This window comes from Chaetomium fimeti (assembly GCF_033439085.1).
Source record: "Chaetomium fimeti strain CBS 168.71 chromosome Unknown B0H64scaffold_2, whole genome shotgun sequence".
Lineage (NCBI taxonomy): Eukaryota > Fungi > Ascomycota > Sordariomycetes > Sordariales > Chaetomiaceae > Chaetomium > Chaetomium fimeti.
Genome location: NW_026944330.1, coordinates 2,970,933 through 2,984,847, shown reverse-complemented (window position 1 = coordinate 2,984,847; position 13,915 = coordinate 2,970,933). Strand labels below are relative to the sequence as shown.

At 56.5% G+C, this 13,915-nt stretch overlaps 5 protein-coding genes across 5 annotated transcripts; 2 read left to right on the top strand and 3 right to left on the bottom strand.

Moving 5' to 3' along the window:
- Nucleotides 1–49: 49 nt before the first annotated feature.
- On the bottom strand, nt 50–661 carry B0H64DRAFT_439519 (small heat shock protein; the record flags this gene model as incomplete). Its single annotated transcript, XM_062806435.1, has 1 exon — nt 50–661. One exon carries the CDS (start codon nt 659–661, stop codon nt 50–52), a length of 612 nt encoding a protein of 203 aa, XP_062662634.1.
- Nucleotides 662–1,141: 480 nt separating this feature from the next.
- On the bottom strand, nt 1,142–2,790 carry B0H64DRAFT_387188 (YT521-B-like domain-containing protein). The gene is made up of 3 exons (XM_062803199.1): nt 2,640–2,790; nt 2,036–2,577; nt 1,142–1,951 (listed from the first exon to the last, which is right to left on the bottom strand). Exons 2-3 carry the CDS (start codon nt 2,531–2,533, stop codon nt 1,328–1,330), a joined length of 1,122 nt encoding a protein of 373 aa, XP_062662633.1. The 5' UTR covers nt 2,534–2,577; nt 2,640–2,790; the 3' UTR covers nt 1,142–1,327.
- A 2,023-nt stretch (nt 2,791–4,813) lies between these two features.
- On the top strand, nt 4,814–5,661 carry B0H64DRAFT_91535 (uncharacterized protein). The gene has a single exon (XM_062808967.1). The coding sequence runs from the start codon at nt 5,048–5,050 to the stop codon at nt 5,471–5,473; it is 426 nt and encodes a 141-aa protein (XP_062662632.1). The 5' UTR covers nt 4,814–5,047; the 3' UTR covers nt 5,474–5,661.
- B0H64DRAFT_91448 (nucleophile aminohydrolase) lies at nt 5,662–6,821 on the bottom strand. Its single transcript, XM_062808966.1, has 2 exons — nt 6,618–6,821; nt 5,662–6,537 (listed from the first exon to the last, which is right to left on the bottom strand). The coding sequence occupies exons 1-2, from the start codon at nt 6,725–6,727 to the stop codon at nt 5,850–5,852; spliced, it is 798 nt and encodes a 265-aa protein (XP_062662631.1). The 5' UTR covers nt 6,728–6,821; the 3' UTR covers nt 5,662–5,849.
- Nucleotides 6,822–7,073: 252 nt separating this feature from the next.
- B0H64DRAFT_354903 (uncharacterized protein) lies at nt 7,074–13,580 on the top strand. Its single transcript, XM_062801548.1, has 6 exons — nt 7,074–7,498; nt 7,575–9,176; nt 9,244–11,574; nt 11,643–11,849; nt 11,918–12,205; nt 12,263–13,580. The coding sequence occupies exons 1-6, from the start codon at nt 7,307–7,309 to the stop codon at nt 13,460–13,462; spliced, it is 5,820 nt and encodes a 1,939-aa protein (XP_062662630.1). The 5' UTR covers nt 7,074–7,306; the 3' UTR covers nt 13,463–13,580.
- The last annotated feature ends 335 nt before the right edge of the window (nt 13,581–13,915 follow it).

The window sequence follows — 13,915 nt, the reverse complement described above, 5'->3', positions numbered from 1 at the left end:
CGCCGAGCAGGGGTCGGGGTCGTTAAGGAAACGAATGTGAGACGAGCATTTAGTTGATAGTAACGCGGCGCGCCTCGTGCTTCTTCGCCTTGGGCACGACGACGCTCAGAACACCGTTGTTCAGGCTAGCCGAGACGGCATCCTGGTCGATGCGGCTGGGGAAGCTGAAGGTGCGGGCGAACTCGCCGACGGAACGCTCCTGCAGCCAGAACTTGTCCGAGGCCGCCTTGGGCTTTTCGTGACGGGTCACCTCCTCGACGCCGCTGCCGGAATCCTGGGCCGGAGCGGCGGCGCTCTCTTCGCCCTTCTCGGAGATGACGCCGGCGTGCTGCTTGCCGCCCTCGACGAGGCCCGCCGGAGGCGTGCCGGCCGTGAAGGCCCGCTCGGTGAAGCCGCGGACCACCAGGGTCTGGGGGTCGGTGAACTCGATATTGACCTTGTCACGCTCGATTCCGGGGAGCTCGCCGTGCAGCTCGAAAGCGTTGTCTGTCTCGCACACGTCGAACTTGGGTTGGAAGGTGTGCTGGCGTCCCCGGTGTCGAGAGCGCCCGTCGTTGTTGCCCTGGGCCTCCCGACTGTAGTTGTCAAACTCGTCTAGGAGGCGGAATAGGGGCGTGAAGCTCGGGTCCGGGCCGTAGAGTCCACGAGTGAAGAAGGACATGTTAACGGTTGTGGTTTGATCTTGATGAGTAAGGGTTGATTGCTTTGCTGAGATATCGACAAGATTGGTTTGGCTTGCAGTGAAAACGGTGATGTTGTTGAGTGTGTTGAGAGATGGGGGGGATAGATGAGGGCAGGAAGCCCAGCAGTGCTATATACACATAGCGGCGCCTCAACAGCACATTCTACCATCTTCCTGAACCACCGTCGCGATCGGCGATTAGAAGTGTGAGTTTAGCTATTTGGAAGATGCTGGAAACTTTCGCATCTGACGGATGTGGCAACGGCTTCCACGAAGGACGGTTGCGAATTAGAAGATGAAATCATCATCGTATTAGAGGGTGGCGACGTACTCCCTTGCTCTAGAAAGTGCGGTTGAGAGCTGGGGATTGCTGTTACGATCATCCACGCTCGAGTTGCTTCTAGAATGTACGGATCGGCAACGTAAAGTGGGGCTGCTGGAAACCTTCGAGGGACGTCCATCGACCGACTCGGGCCTTGAACCTTTCGGCCAATTTAGCATTCGTGAATTACTTGTCGCGAGGTCACCTCACTGGCAAGCACAGCATGATGAAGTGATGTAGACATCACTCTACACGGTGGTAGTATGCGCACTAGCTCACAGTTTTAGCTTCTAACTACGGTACCTCAATTCCGCATGAACAGATCATCGCATCGGGGGGTATCCAACTGTGACGGGAACCTGCATCCGAAACCCCCCCGGAACCACAGGAGGGAGGATGCCCGGCGCAGGGCCTTGTGCCCGATAAAACTTCCCAATCAACGTCCTCGCAACCGTCGGCTCGATTTCCGTGCCGTCCCTTGCGATCTTAACCTCTCGGTTTGAGTTGAACGAGTTCCGAAGCCCCCTCGTGTGAAAGAACGGGAGACGAGTTGTCGATAGCCATTCGAGCCGGAACGGCTTGCCCCAGGCTTTGGGCTCCGACATGTTGCTGTCCTGCCCACTCTGGACACTACCCGTGTCCCCGCCGGCCGAGCCGCAGGAACCTTCCTCGTCCTGCCCACCGTCAGACGCCGTTTTGTCATCCCAGCTCGCCTCCCAGAATATCGTGCCGCGCGCTGAGTCGTCGATGATGCGGCCCTTGGGCGCGAATTCTGTGGGCTCCGTCGGGATGGCTTTGGGGAGATCGACTTCGTTTGCTGGCTGTGCGCTCGGCGCAAATTCGATTGCGGCGGCCGGGTCTTCGTTGATGGCCGACGCCATCCGTGCATAGCCAAAGTACTCGCCAGACTTGTTCGCCGAGAATACTAGATAGACGTTGTCCGAGGTCTGTTCGCGAAGGATGAGTGTCAGCCGAGCTCATCATCTCTTGCTGGCCTCGTGCGGCCGAAATGCACTGTGTTCCTTCCCTACCTTGTATGCCGCGTTCAACGCCTCCTCATTGTGCGATTGCGTGGCCCAGATATTTGTCCGGACACTCAACTCAAGATCCTCGACGGTAAGGCTTTTGAGGACAAAGAAGCGATCCTTTTGACGGGGCCTGCCATTCATAGGAGAAATCACTGCTTGAGATTCCGGGGCTGCTGTAGCCACCACCTCTGGGGTGATGCCTTCCTCTTTGCTCTCGCCGCCGTCGTTTTCGGTTGGACTCGCTTCTTGGATGGCCCCTACCTGCGACGTCGATGCCGCGGGTCCCGTCGGGGCGGTAGCGCCTGCTGGGCCTTCCACGGTGCTTTTTCTCAGCCTACTTACTAGGCGGACAGTCATGAACTTGGAGTCGTGCAGTTTCTGCTGCGCTGCTGAGCAGGCTTGCTCGTTTTTAAAGTTGGCAAACGCACAGTTGCTCTTGGAGATCAAGAACAGAGACTCCAGCCCCTCCGTTTCCTTGCACACATGGTGCACGAGGCTCATCAGATCTGTTTGTGGTGGTAGATTGCCGACCCAGATGGCATGGCCTTGAAGTGAGATATATCAGCCCTAATTGCTCGTCTGTCCGGCTAACATGGAGTTGACTTACCGCTTTGCCGCGGCTTTCTCGGCGGTCCCCTAACAATACTCTGGCGGTCACCAGTAACACCTGCAACAAAGTAACGAGAAGGGTTCGTCAATTTGATGGCCCTCTAAAACATTGGAGTGTTGAAGCTTACCATTGCTTTGCGGGCTGGGCGGCGCCGCGCTCGCCTCCTGACCGCCGTGTTGCGGTTGTCGGGTTCTAGGTTCCTGGTGCTGAGGTACGGTTGGTAACCTGTACTGCCCGAGCCCAAGTTGCCCCTGTACATGGGGCGCCTGGCCAGGGAATGCCCCTCCGGGGGAGTAATAGAAGTGTGCCGGAGCGTGAGGCATCTGGTTCAGGACGATGGGGTTTGAGTAGTACCCTAAGTCAGGTCTCGGGGGCATGGTGGCCTGTGACGGACCGGGCATTGCGGGATGGTAATACTGCGCCATATTGGGGTGCTGTGGAGCGTAGTACTGCTGCGCATGCATAGCACCCATCGCGCCGGGTGGTCCATACTGAGCAGGAGTCGGAGCGGTGGTATACCTAGGGGGGCCGTGGTAGGATTGTGCTCGGTAGTAGTCGTGAGGCAACGTCGCTGCCAGCGCGCCCATATCGAAGGGCGCCGCCCTCTGTTGATGTGGCATGTTGGGCGGCGTAAAGGAATGCGGCGGCGCTGCGGAAGAGCGTGGATGTTCTGCCGTGGGGTGCCTTAGCATTGACCCAGACTCCGGCGCCGCGACGGCGATGTGTTTCTGTCCGGAGAACTCGGCTGGGGCACCAGGTTGGCTTGCCTCGTCTCCCATAGGGGCTAGTGACGGCGAACCTAAAGGAATACGGGCTCCCCACGCTACCTTGAGCGAGTCCCTCTCCACGTTCTTTGTGACAGGGGGTTGAGGATGCTGGGGTATGGGACAGAATGCTAAACTCTAATGGATCCAGTTCTGGGTGAGCCTGTCTCGCCGTGCGTGCTGTACCCGTGGCCAACGCCCCGCTCAATGATGTAGCGGTAAAGGGGGCCTTGTAACTATGCGAAACTGAACAACCTTTTTCCCGGCTGAGCTTGAGCCGTTCGCCCCAGGGAGACTGATAAGGTCAGATTGAGACACGATATGCGCGTAACAAAAGCGGCCTTCTGAGATAGGACGGGGCAAGCTGAAGAGAACGGACTGGGGGAGGAAACGGACCAAGGCACGACCTCGCGAGCCACACGGCAACCCTTTCGCCACAACTTGGCCGGGGCAAGCTGTATGTAGAATAGTCGGGCGGTTGGAAGAGTGGGGAGAGTAAGGATGTGTTGTGAGTGGCGTAAAGCACGACGGAAAAAACCTGTCGTGTCGTGCTTGTCTTGTGCGTCGGGTCTCTCACCGGGTGATTTCCTGTCAACGTGGAAGTGTAGATGGGCGTCCGAGGCTGTTCGGGGCAAAAAGAAAGTCTGGTAATATCACAGATCAGCATCTCGTGCGTGGGTGGCCAACTCCTGCAAGGTGTGATATAACCCTGTACCTCTTCGAAGCGGATGAGGCGGCGGGTCGGATACTTTCAACACCGGCCAGTTAGCGGAGAGACCCTGCGAGTCTAGAACCGGGTGGGACGAACAGGTCCGATCCGGGGTCACGGCGCATAGTCTTCAACACTCCGCCGTGACAAGGCAGGGTTGGTTGGACGGACCGCTATTAGGTACTACTAGACAGAAATGAATAGGAACGGAGGTCCCCTTTCCCTTGGCAGGAAGAGTAGAATAGATGAATCCAACGTCGGAAAGGGAAGACTGGCGACCAAAGGATTCCCCTCCTAGGACAACTAACAAGAGACTGTTGAGACTGTGTTTGAAAGGGTGGGGCCAGAGGGTAGAGGATTCGAGTGACAAGGCAAAGGCAGTGCTAGGCTTTAACGTCGATCCGGGACGACAAGGTGATGCCGTGTTGTGCTTCTGTTCCTCCGCTTTGGATGGCCGAGTCTAGGCGGTCGAGAATGGGATGGTGGGAGGCGGCGAAGTTACGCAGTCGGGAGCTGGAACAGGCAAAAGATGGACGCTTGCCGCTCGTTTTGCCACCGCACCATAACAGATAAAATACATCCTCGTGGTATTTCACGGGGGGTTCCAAGGTGGTCAGGTCCCGGGGGCAAATTTTTCTACCTCCTCAGCTCCTGCAACTTCGGTGCCCCTTCCTTGTGCGGGTATTCGCTAAAAGTAGTATGACCTCTGCCATGTAGTTGGCGCATGCGCATATGGGTTCATGTGAGAAGGGAGTTACCAGGCGCCGAGAAAGAGTCCAAGACGACAGACATTGCGGATACCTGGGCCTGGGCCTACACAGTAGGTCAATAAAGCTATCCGAGGGCGTTTCATCTCAATCTCGGTGGCGCATTTTCTGTTTCTGCAGTCAAGAAGGGAGTCGGCACGTGGACGCGCTTGACGATGACGGCGCATGGGTGGCGATTTGGTGGTCCTTCTTTTTTTTTTTCTTCCTTTTTTTTTTGAACTATTAGCGGCCCCCGAGCGGCCCCGGCACCTGTTACGGGTTTGGGTCGCCAGAAAGCAGGCGACGGATGCCATGATGAAACAGTTCGTCAGTTTGCAAGTATTCTTGCTCCGTCAGAGTGCAACTTCCCGGCTGCCAGGTTCGAAGCAAGAGGCCGATTTGGCAGAAGTGGGTCCCTGTTGGAGCTTTGCCAGCTTTCGTTACGTCATAGGGAACACCAACCAGCAGCACAAGGGAGCTGAGGAGCTTGTCTCCTTGTATTCTCCCGCTACCATGTTGAGTATACTGAGGCATGAGTGGGCACGTCATGTAGGTACATGGTACACTGCTGGCCCGGAGTCGTTCCTGCAGCAGAGGACTCGAGTTCCTTAAATATGGCCATGGCCACGCCCAGGTAGTTTTCGCCCGGGTTGGATTTTGCGTGAATGAAGGTGAATGACGGCTAGCTGAATAGACTGTTTGAGTTTAACACGGTGCATGTAAATTAAAACACCTAAGTGCACGCAGCTGAGTGTTCTGGTGTTGGTTGGTGCTTCGCTTGTATATGCATGTCGAAACTGCAGTTTGGTACGTTTGGGTATGGTGGAATGACCTCAAATACGTCGGAGAACGAGAACTTGATCACCAGATTTGCCAGCAGCCCATCGCCAATAACTGGTACCGGCACCTATAATTGTTTCCGTGTAGGCAAAGGAGCCCTGCTGTGCAATGCTATGTACATAGCCAACCGGGCCCAGTCGCCCACCGCTTAATCCTTCTTGAGCGGTAGCAAGATCTCCTCGATCCCGTCCTGCGTGATGATCATCATCTGCAAACCGTCACCGACCTCAATGTGCCGCTCGACCGCTCCGTCAAACGCATCCTTGACCAAGACCTCGACCTCATCGCGCGCCAAGGGCCGGCGCTCGCGTTCTTGCAGAGCATGGCCCTCGCCACTGTTGGGAATGTACTGATTCTTGAAGTTGACCTGGTTGTCCAAGAACGGCATGATCAAACTGGCAGCCGCGCCGCCAGCCCGGCACTGCTCCCGCTCGTAGCTGCCGACAGGGTCGTACGAATACACGGCGCCCTGGCCCTCCTCATCTAGTCCGCCCAAAATAGCGTGTGCGTAGTAAGGGAAGAAGCGCTTCTGGTACAGGATGGTCGACAGCCGCTGTGCACACGCCTTGACACTCATCGGTTTTCCGTGGCGATAGCGGTACATCTTGCAGATGGTGTCGAGCCGTTCCTTGAGCGCCTCCCCGTCGGCCGCAAACCCCACTACCGAGAGGACGATGGTCGCATCTTTCTGGTCCGCAGTTGTGCCGCCGATCTTGAACAGCTTCGGGTGGTGTCGCGAGTTGATGCTGTAGCCCGAAGTCAGACGGGTGTCGCCGGCCAAGATGGCGAATTTGGCGCCAGCGATTGCGAGGGTCGAGCCGCCGTTGTCGGTATAGCTAGCTCGAGCGTTAGCGAGCTTGCAGCAACAAGAGATACAAACGGTTGTGGATATAAACCGGAGCAAGGGAAACCATACGGGTCAAAGCGGTGTTCCCGAGCGCCCTCTGGCGCGTTAACTCTGGGTGCATCGTTGATGGAGTAGTTGGGCCCGTTCATGAGCGGGTTCTGGCTGAACATGGCGGCCATGGTGTTTCAGCGTCGGGCTCTAGCGATTAATCCTCGAGCTGGAAGCGTGGGGAATCCTTGATTATGATTCTCGGAAGGTAGACTGACGTCCTGATCACCTCTCTGCTAGGAACCTGGAAGGTAACTCGAAGGTCGCTGGGGATTGTTGGCGAAGCTCAAACGGCGGGGGACGCTGGAGGTCGCGCGCGTCAGCCCTGCAGCCTGAAGAGCTGAGGCTGCCAATCGGTAGCCCAGCAGCGCCCCCGCTCAGCTCGCGGCGGATGACTCAGCAGGGTGCTCGCTGGGCACCTGGCACCTGGGCTCATTAAGGTAGTGGGGTCGAATAATTTAAGTCCATGGCTATCAGGGTGTCTCATCCCTATCCCTCCTTCCTCCGTCCCAGTCTCTGTGCCGCGCGGTCGCGTTGTGATCGATCCAACATCGTCAACTGTTGGGAATTCCCCAAAAGACGACGTCGGCCTCGGTAACTCCCAGGGGAGGCTTTTGGACAATATTCTGCAGACCTGTTTTCTTTAAGCAGGGATTGATTGGTTCCGCCATCCCTCCCGCCTCACCGACGACGACGAGGACGACGACGACATGGCCCGTGATCTCCGGCGCCAGGCCCTCCAGCGGCTTGCTGGGCTGGCAGCGGCGAGCTCAGACACTTCCTTTGACAAGTCCGATCTCGACAGGCTGTGCAGGGCTACTCCTACCCGCCATGGCGCGGTGCCATCCCTCAACGGTCACCATGCATCGGCCCCCCGACCAGAAGTTGGCCGTGTTCCCATGGTAGCCGATCCCCCATTAATAGTGCGGCTGTTGTACTAGGTCTACAAGTTGGCTAACTACTTCCTTTTCTCTGTAGACCATCCGCGAGTACGAAATTCTACTGGCTCTCTGCAAGACGGCGCCCTCCCTCCAGACGCCCCAGAGCGCCCAGAAGCTATCCCGTCACCTCGTGCCGTACCTTATGGATTCCCATGTCCAGGCATTTGCCCCGTCGCCATTTTTCCGTAGGATCGAGCCATCGCCAACCGAGTCTTTGAGCTTTCATGTTACTGCCGCACTCCTTTCTTTAGGAGCACACCATCCCGATGTGCGGCAGAGCATATCTGACAGTCTTTCCGCCTTCATCAATGCTTGTGCTCACGCTTCTGAGACCGTTTCCCGCGCCGCCGCCGACGATGATGATCCAGGGGCTGTGGAGGACGCCACTCGGACCGCTACCATTGCAATTGCTCTCCTAGGATTCCTAGATGCGGCGTGTGCCCAGGCGGACTTCTGGAAATCCGGGGGCCGTCTTGGTTTGGTGACGCGCGTGCGCGACCTCCTTTCTCAGCCTTTCCTCGTTGCTGTAGAGGCGGCCTTCTCCACCATCCGGAATGCGCATCCCCACGATCGTCATATCAAAGAGTGGAAAAGATGGACGCGGCATTACGACGACATTGACCGCCCCCTGGGGGCCACGCTTCTGCGGCGCAGTTTCATGAGATTGCTTGTGGCTGCCACATCGCTTTTGGTCGCGGAAGAAGACGCGCTCCGGGAGTCTCACGTTCTTGACGTTATCATGGCTGGCAATGGCCTCCGGCGGCCGCTGACTGCCCGTAGCGCTGAAGCGGATTTCCGCTCCGTCGAACTGTATGCCACAGTCGCTATCGACCAGATGAACTACCTGGAATCAAGTGCCGACTTTGACAGCCTGTCTCCAGCCAAGCAGAGGCTTGCCTCGTCCGTCAAGGCCTGCGCCCTGATCAGCTATCTTAATGCGTGCACCCTGAATGATGATGCCGCCGACGGCGAAATTCTCATGTCCTGGCTCGAGGACGCCCTGGGCGATGTCGCGGGCATGGCCGACGACGAACTTGCCGCTGTAGTCCTCAAGTCCATGGCGTTGCTATGCAGGGTATCGCCGTCATACGCCATCAACGTCAGCCGACTCCTTCCCCGCTTCATAGTTCAAAGCGGTGCCAAGAGCCAGCTGGTCGCCGTCGCGTCGAAATCCCTCGCCTTCGTACTGCAGAAACTCTCCAAGGATGCTGTCATCACCACTCTGTACACCCTCGGCAATGTCTTGGGTCCTGGGAGCGACCGGCCCGTCACCAACGGGGCTGGCGAAGGCGGCGGCCAGGGCCCCTCACATGTATATGGATCCAGACACTCGACAGGCAGTTCCATCTCGCTGCAGATCTCGGGCGAAGAAGAATCACCGATTGTCCAGGGGAATGTTGTGCAAGCCATCTGCGAGATCGCGGGTGCCTCGAAGGACGAAAAGATCACGGGTCTTGCCCAGTCGATGCTCGCGCAGAAGATTGTTAAGCTCAGTAGCCCACCTGATGCCCGTATCATCACTGGCGCCGCTACCTTGGCCCTCAGTGGCGGCCAGTCCGAGTTTCGCTACCTCCTCAAGCGGTATGCTGCCGTCGCACATGACGCTGTGGTAGAAAACAAAGATGGGATTTTGCAGGGCGTAAGTTTGCTCATATAGAGACCTTGTTCTAACACCACCAACAGGGGTTGTGCTAACTGTCGCCTAGATTCTGAAGGCTCGAACCCATATTTCGGCCAACATCCGGCGAGATTCGCCCTTGTTCAATATCTACTTGGAAGATTTACTCGACGGCATCATCTCCCAAGGCGACGTCCATGCCACCCAAAACCATCACACCAGAGAATCGGATGTGGAACTCGCCGCCCGTGAAATCGCCCAACTGCTCCCGCCTCTTGCCATTTTCATGTCTGCGCACCCACAGGCTTTCGACGAGTCCTCTGACGATGATACGCGCTCCATGCTTCGCGATGCGTGGTTCAACATCGTCGTCCACGGCTTCACTCCGTCTACTGATCGCGGGAAGCAAAATCTCAAGCACCTCCGGATCATGGCCATCCACTCCCCGCCTCTGGTCTCTGAGAATCGCGGTGAGCAAGATGAGAGCGACATTGATTTGAACCCCATCCTCCGCCGGGGTGAGAGCTCTGAGCGGGAGTCGCTACAGAAGAAGCTTCTTGCGGAGCTGGTCCCTGCGCGAAGCAGCGAAATCAAGGGGCTGAGTTACCGCAAAACAATCTTTCTCCAGGCGGCTTGCCTCGTCGAGAGCTTGCGGGCGGACGCCGGCGACTGCACCAAGGCCCTGTCGTATTTCCTGGAGCCCAGCATGCGGCGGGGCGAGCCGAGCCGCACCATGGACGCTATCATGTACGCTGTCATGGACAGGTACCTATACAAGACGGTCAATGCCGCAAACCCAACCTTCTCCGCCCAGTATGCAGCGGCGCAACTGGCGAAAATATTTTGCAGCTGTTGCCATCGGATAGAGCGAGTGCAGCAGGCGGCATTCGGCTGCGCGGATCGTTTAGTCGAGTCTATTCCGTCGGCGCTCTGCCAACCGTCATCCCTCTTCACGCTCCTTGAGCTTCTCTCGTTGATGTGGTCCAGCTGTCTTGAAGCGGAGACGGATCGGTACGAGCCGAGGACCACGTTCAGGTCCTCCAGGGGGGACGTAGTTGTCGAACTCTCAGATGACTACCAGTTCAGGCAGCTCACCCTTGCGAGCCTACACAGAAAGGCAAAAGCCTGGCTGGCGAGGGCGATCAACATCGCCCCTGCAGACGTCAAAGGCTTATTGCAGACTTACTTGTCTGAATTTGACGAGGAGAGCGGCTATGGTCACATGTCCCTCGGCAGATCATTTGCAGTCGAGATCGGTTCGACGATCCCATCAACCGACCAGAGGCTGTCATCTCTTGACATGCTCGGGGACTGCCCCATAAACACGGCTTCTGACTTCATGGCCCAGTACACGACGCGGCAGGAATATCGGTACTCGGAGGCCTTGCCCGACCAGAGTCGAGAATGGTCCAGCTTCATGCGCGTTGGCCACCGAGCATCGTTCCTCACGTCGCCGGATAACGAGAGTGCCGACGCCATTACAGCCCTCGCTCACATTGAAAAGCGTATCCTTGGCCGCAAGGCCGCTTCTCACACAGATGTGAGAGATATCCTCCGCCGTGCCGCCGCGCTCTTATGCCGAAGCGAGAAAGACGAGTGCTCCATCATCCATTACCTTGTCAGTATACCGTTTGCCGCGTTTACGAAGCAATCGATCAAGCTCGGCATCTCCCTCTGGCTCGGGGTCATGAATGAGAATCCCAGAATGGAACCCCGCCTCCTAGCCGAGATTGTACATCGGTGGGAGTCCAGCGTACAGAAACGGCAAGGGCTTTTCAGTCCCTCCATTACGAACCCTGACCCATTCTTCCTCAGGCAAGAGTTTGCTCCTAGCGACAATGCGGCTCTTGCGAGGCGCAAGCAGCTCGTCCACAACTTGCTGGCCCCCCACTCTCGTCTCCTGCAATTCTTGAGCAGCCACTACAATGCTACCCGTTTGGGAAGCCCCGATACGCAGCATCTCTTTCTCCGCCTCCTCGACATGACGCTGGAGGCGATCAAAAACTCGACGCCCCATCCGATGGCTAGAGAAATCCGATTCCAAGTGATACTCTTCGGCCTCAAGGTGCTCAACACCAGCACGACCATGGGCACCGTTGCGCAGTACCGCTTGAAGGACCAGTTACTGTCTGCGGGCCTTGGCTGGTTTGATGCTTCGCCGCGCTGGTCTTTCGGGAGCAATATTCTTCAACTCCGGACTGAGATTCGCTTAATCGAGGATGTCATGGCGGCTCTAGGCGAGACGGTCGGTATTGGTGCCGAACCGGCGGGCCTAGTCAAATCGCTTGCCCCGAAGGAAAAATTGCTTGTCTTACTTCTGGAGAGCGAACACTCGAGACTGTACGTTTGGGTCCGTCCGGTCGACGCGTTAAGACCCCAATCGACATTTCACCATGGAGGAAAAGAGAGCCAGCTCGAGGTAAGTAGAGCTCCATGCTGTGAAACCCTGTTTAGGTATGCCGGCCTGCTCACGTTCGGATATTCTAGGCCGCAATCCAACCTCTAGTCCGGACTGCCTGGACAGAGAGCCCATCCCTAGCCGTCCACTTGGCCAGCAGATTTCCGTACCCCCTAGTCCAGAGGGAGGTTCGTTGGCTACTGTTGAACTTCCCAACCAAGGCTGCCAAAGAACCGGAGTCGATACCCATTCTGATCGACGGTGCCTTGCCCGATGATGTCAGCTTCCAGCTGAAGGTAGGACAACCAAACCGCTGCACTCGCTCTGGGATTTTGTGCTGTTCTTTCGCTAACAGCGGCTTTAGTATCTGCTATTTTGGGCCCCAGTCAACCCAATCACGGCCGTGACTCTCTTCCTGCCGGCTTACCGAAACCATCCGTATTTGATTCAGTACGCTATGAGGGCGTTGGAAAGCCACTCAGTCGACGTGACGTTCTTTTATGTCCCGCAGATTGTCCAGACACTTCGATACGACGCCTTGGGTTATGTAGAGCGCTACATTCTGGAGACTGCACAGTTTTCACAACTCTTCGCACACCAGATCATCTGGAACATGAAGGCAAACGCCTACAAGGATGATGATTCGCAGATTGTAAGCGTCTTCTTCAAAGCATGTCGGCCACCGTATGGTACTAACCTTGGTTATTAGCCCGACGCCATCAAACCAACTCTCGACAAGGTTATGGGCCACATGGTCGAGAGTTTCTCCGACGTCGACCGGGATTTCTACGAACGCGAATTTGCCTTCTTTGACGAAGTTACGAACATCTCGGGGAAACTCAAACCGTTGATCAAGCGCTCAAAGCCCGAGAAGAAGCAAAAGATCGAGGAAGAGCTTCGAAAAATCAAGGTCGAGGTTGGAGTGTATCTACCCAGCAACCCAGACGGCGTCGTCATTGGCATCGATCGGAAGTCAGGTAAACCGCTGCAGAGCCATGCCAAGGCTCCCTACATGGCGACGTTCCGCATCAAGAAAAACAAGGGCGGGGATGAAGAGGTCGAGGAGATGCTCGAGGAAGATACCAAAGACGCGGATAAGACCGGCGGTCAGGAGAACACGATCGAGGTATGGCAGTCGGCTATCTTCAAGGTGGGCGACGATTGCCGCCAGGACGTTCTGGCTCTGCAGATGATTGCTGCGTTCCGCGGGATATTCCACAGCGTCGGTCTCGACGTTTTCGTGTTCCCCTATCGTGTTACCGCCACCGCCCCCGGCTGCGGTGTCATTGACGTCCTCCCGAATTCCATTTCCCGAGATATGCTCGGCCGCGAAGCCGTGAACGGGCTCTACGATTACTTCGTTTCCAAGTACGGCAACGAAGATTCACTCCGATTCCAGCAGGCACGAAACAACTTCGTCAAGAGCATGGCTGCGTATTCCGTCATCTCCTTCCTCCTCCAGTTCAAAGATCGGCACAACGGCAACATCATGATCGACGACGCCGGGCACATCCTGCACATTGATTTTGGCTTCTGCTTCGATATCGCCCCTGGCGGTATCAAGTTTGAGCGGGCGCCTTTCAAGCTGACCTCGGAGATGGTCGCAGTGATGGGCGGCAGCGCCGAGCACCAGTCTTTCAAGTGGTTCGAGGAGCTTTGCGTCAAGGCGTTTCTGGCGTCGCGCCAGTACACCGAGAAGCTCTCGCAGATCGTGCTGCTTATGATGGACAGCGGGCTGCCTTGCTTCAAGCCGGAGAGTGTGATGCACTTCAAGCAGCGTTTTGTGCTGGAGAAGAGCGAGCGCGAGGCCGCCGAGTTCATGAAAGGGCTCATCAAACGAAGCTATGGCAGCTATTCGACTGGCATTTATGACCAATTCCAGCTCCTAACAAACGGAATTCCGTACTAGTGTGGTCTGATGGTCGAGGAGCTGCTGGCGACGCAGCGTACAATAGGTTGGATGTGAGAAAATATTTTCATACATATAGATGCGATAGAGCTCGTTAATAATTGTCATTTTCCCGTTCCCTGAGCCGAGCAGTTCGTGACACCAAGGCGATCCCCCCTCAAAATTGGCGGTTCTTTTATATCGAATGTCCGAAAGCCGGCCTGGGCCCAGCAGCGACATCGTCAACCAAAAAAAGAAGTGACCGGCTTCTAGGCGCCACGGACTGTGGAGTGAATCGAAGGCATGTCTCGAACACCGAAATTCCCTTCTCCCATCACCTTTTGTTCGACTTGGCCCTCTTCCGGGCTCAACCTCACTAACCGTCGTCGCCGTGATGTGCGAACCAAGCTAGTATCCAATAGCCCTATCCAAGACCAGGCGAGCGAGGCAATCAATGATGTACCACTATGCTCT

Excerpts from the sequence above, each read along its gene's own strand:
- B0H64DRAFT_387188 (XM_062803199.1), bottom strand. The coding sequence starts at position 2,533 with ATGAGCCTCGTGCACCATGTGTGCAAGGAAACGGAGGGGCTGGAGTCT. Across the intron at positions 1,952-2,035 it reads CGTTGAACGCGGCATACAAG|ACCTCGGACAACGTCTATCT; the intron begins GTAGGGAAGGAA and ends CTTCGCGAACAG.
- B0H64DRAFT_91535 (XM_062808967.1), top strand. The coding sequence starts at position 5,048 with ATGGGTGGCGATTTGGTGGTCCTTCTTTTTTTTTTTCTTCCTTTTTTT.
- B0H64DRAFT_91448 (XM_062808966.1), bottom strand. The coding sequence starts at position 6,727 with ATGGCCGCCATGTTCAGCCAGAACCCGCTCATGAACGGGCCCAACTAC. Across the intron at positions 6,538-6,617 it reads CGGGAACACCGCTTTGACCC|CTATACCGACAACGGCGGCT; the intron begins GTATGGTTTCCC and ends CGCTCGAGCTAG.
- B0H64DRAFT_354903 (XM_062801548.1), top strand. The coding sequence starts at position 7,307 with ATGGCCCGTGATCTCCGGCGCCAGGCCCTCCAGCGGCTTGCTGGGCTG. Across the intron at positions 9,177-9,243 it reads AAGATGGGATTTTGCAGGGC|ATTCTGAAGGCTCGAACCCA; the intron begins GTAAGTTTGCTC and ends ACTGTCGCCTAG. Across the intron at positions 11,850-11,917 it reads ATGTCAGCTTCCAGCTGAAG|TATCTGCTATTTTGGGCCCC; the intron begins GTAGGACAACCA and ends CAGCGGCTTTAG.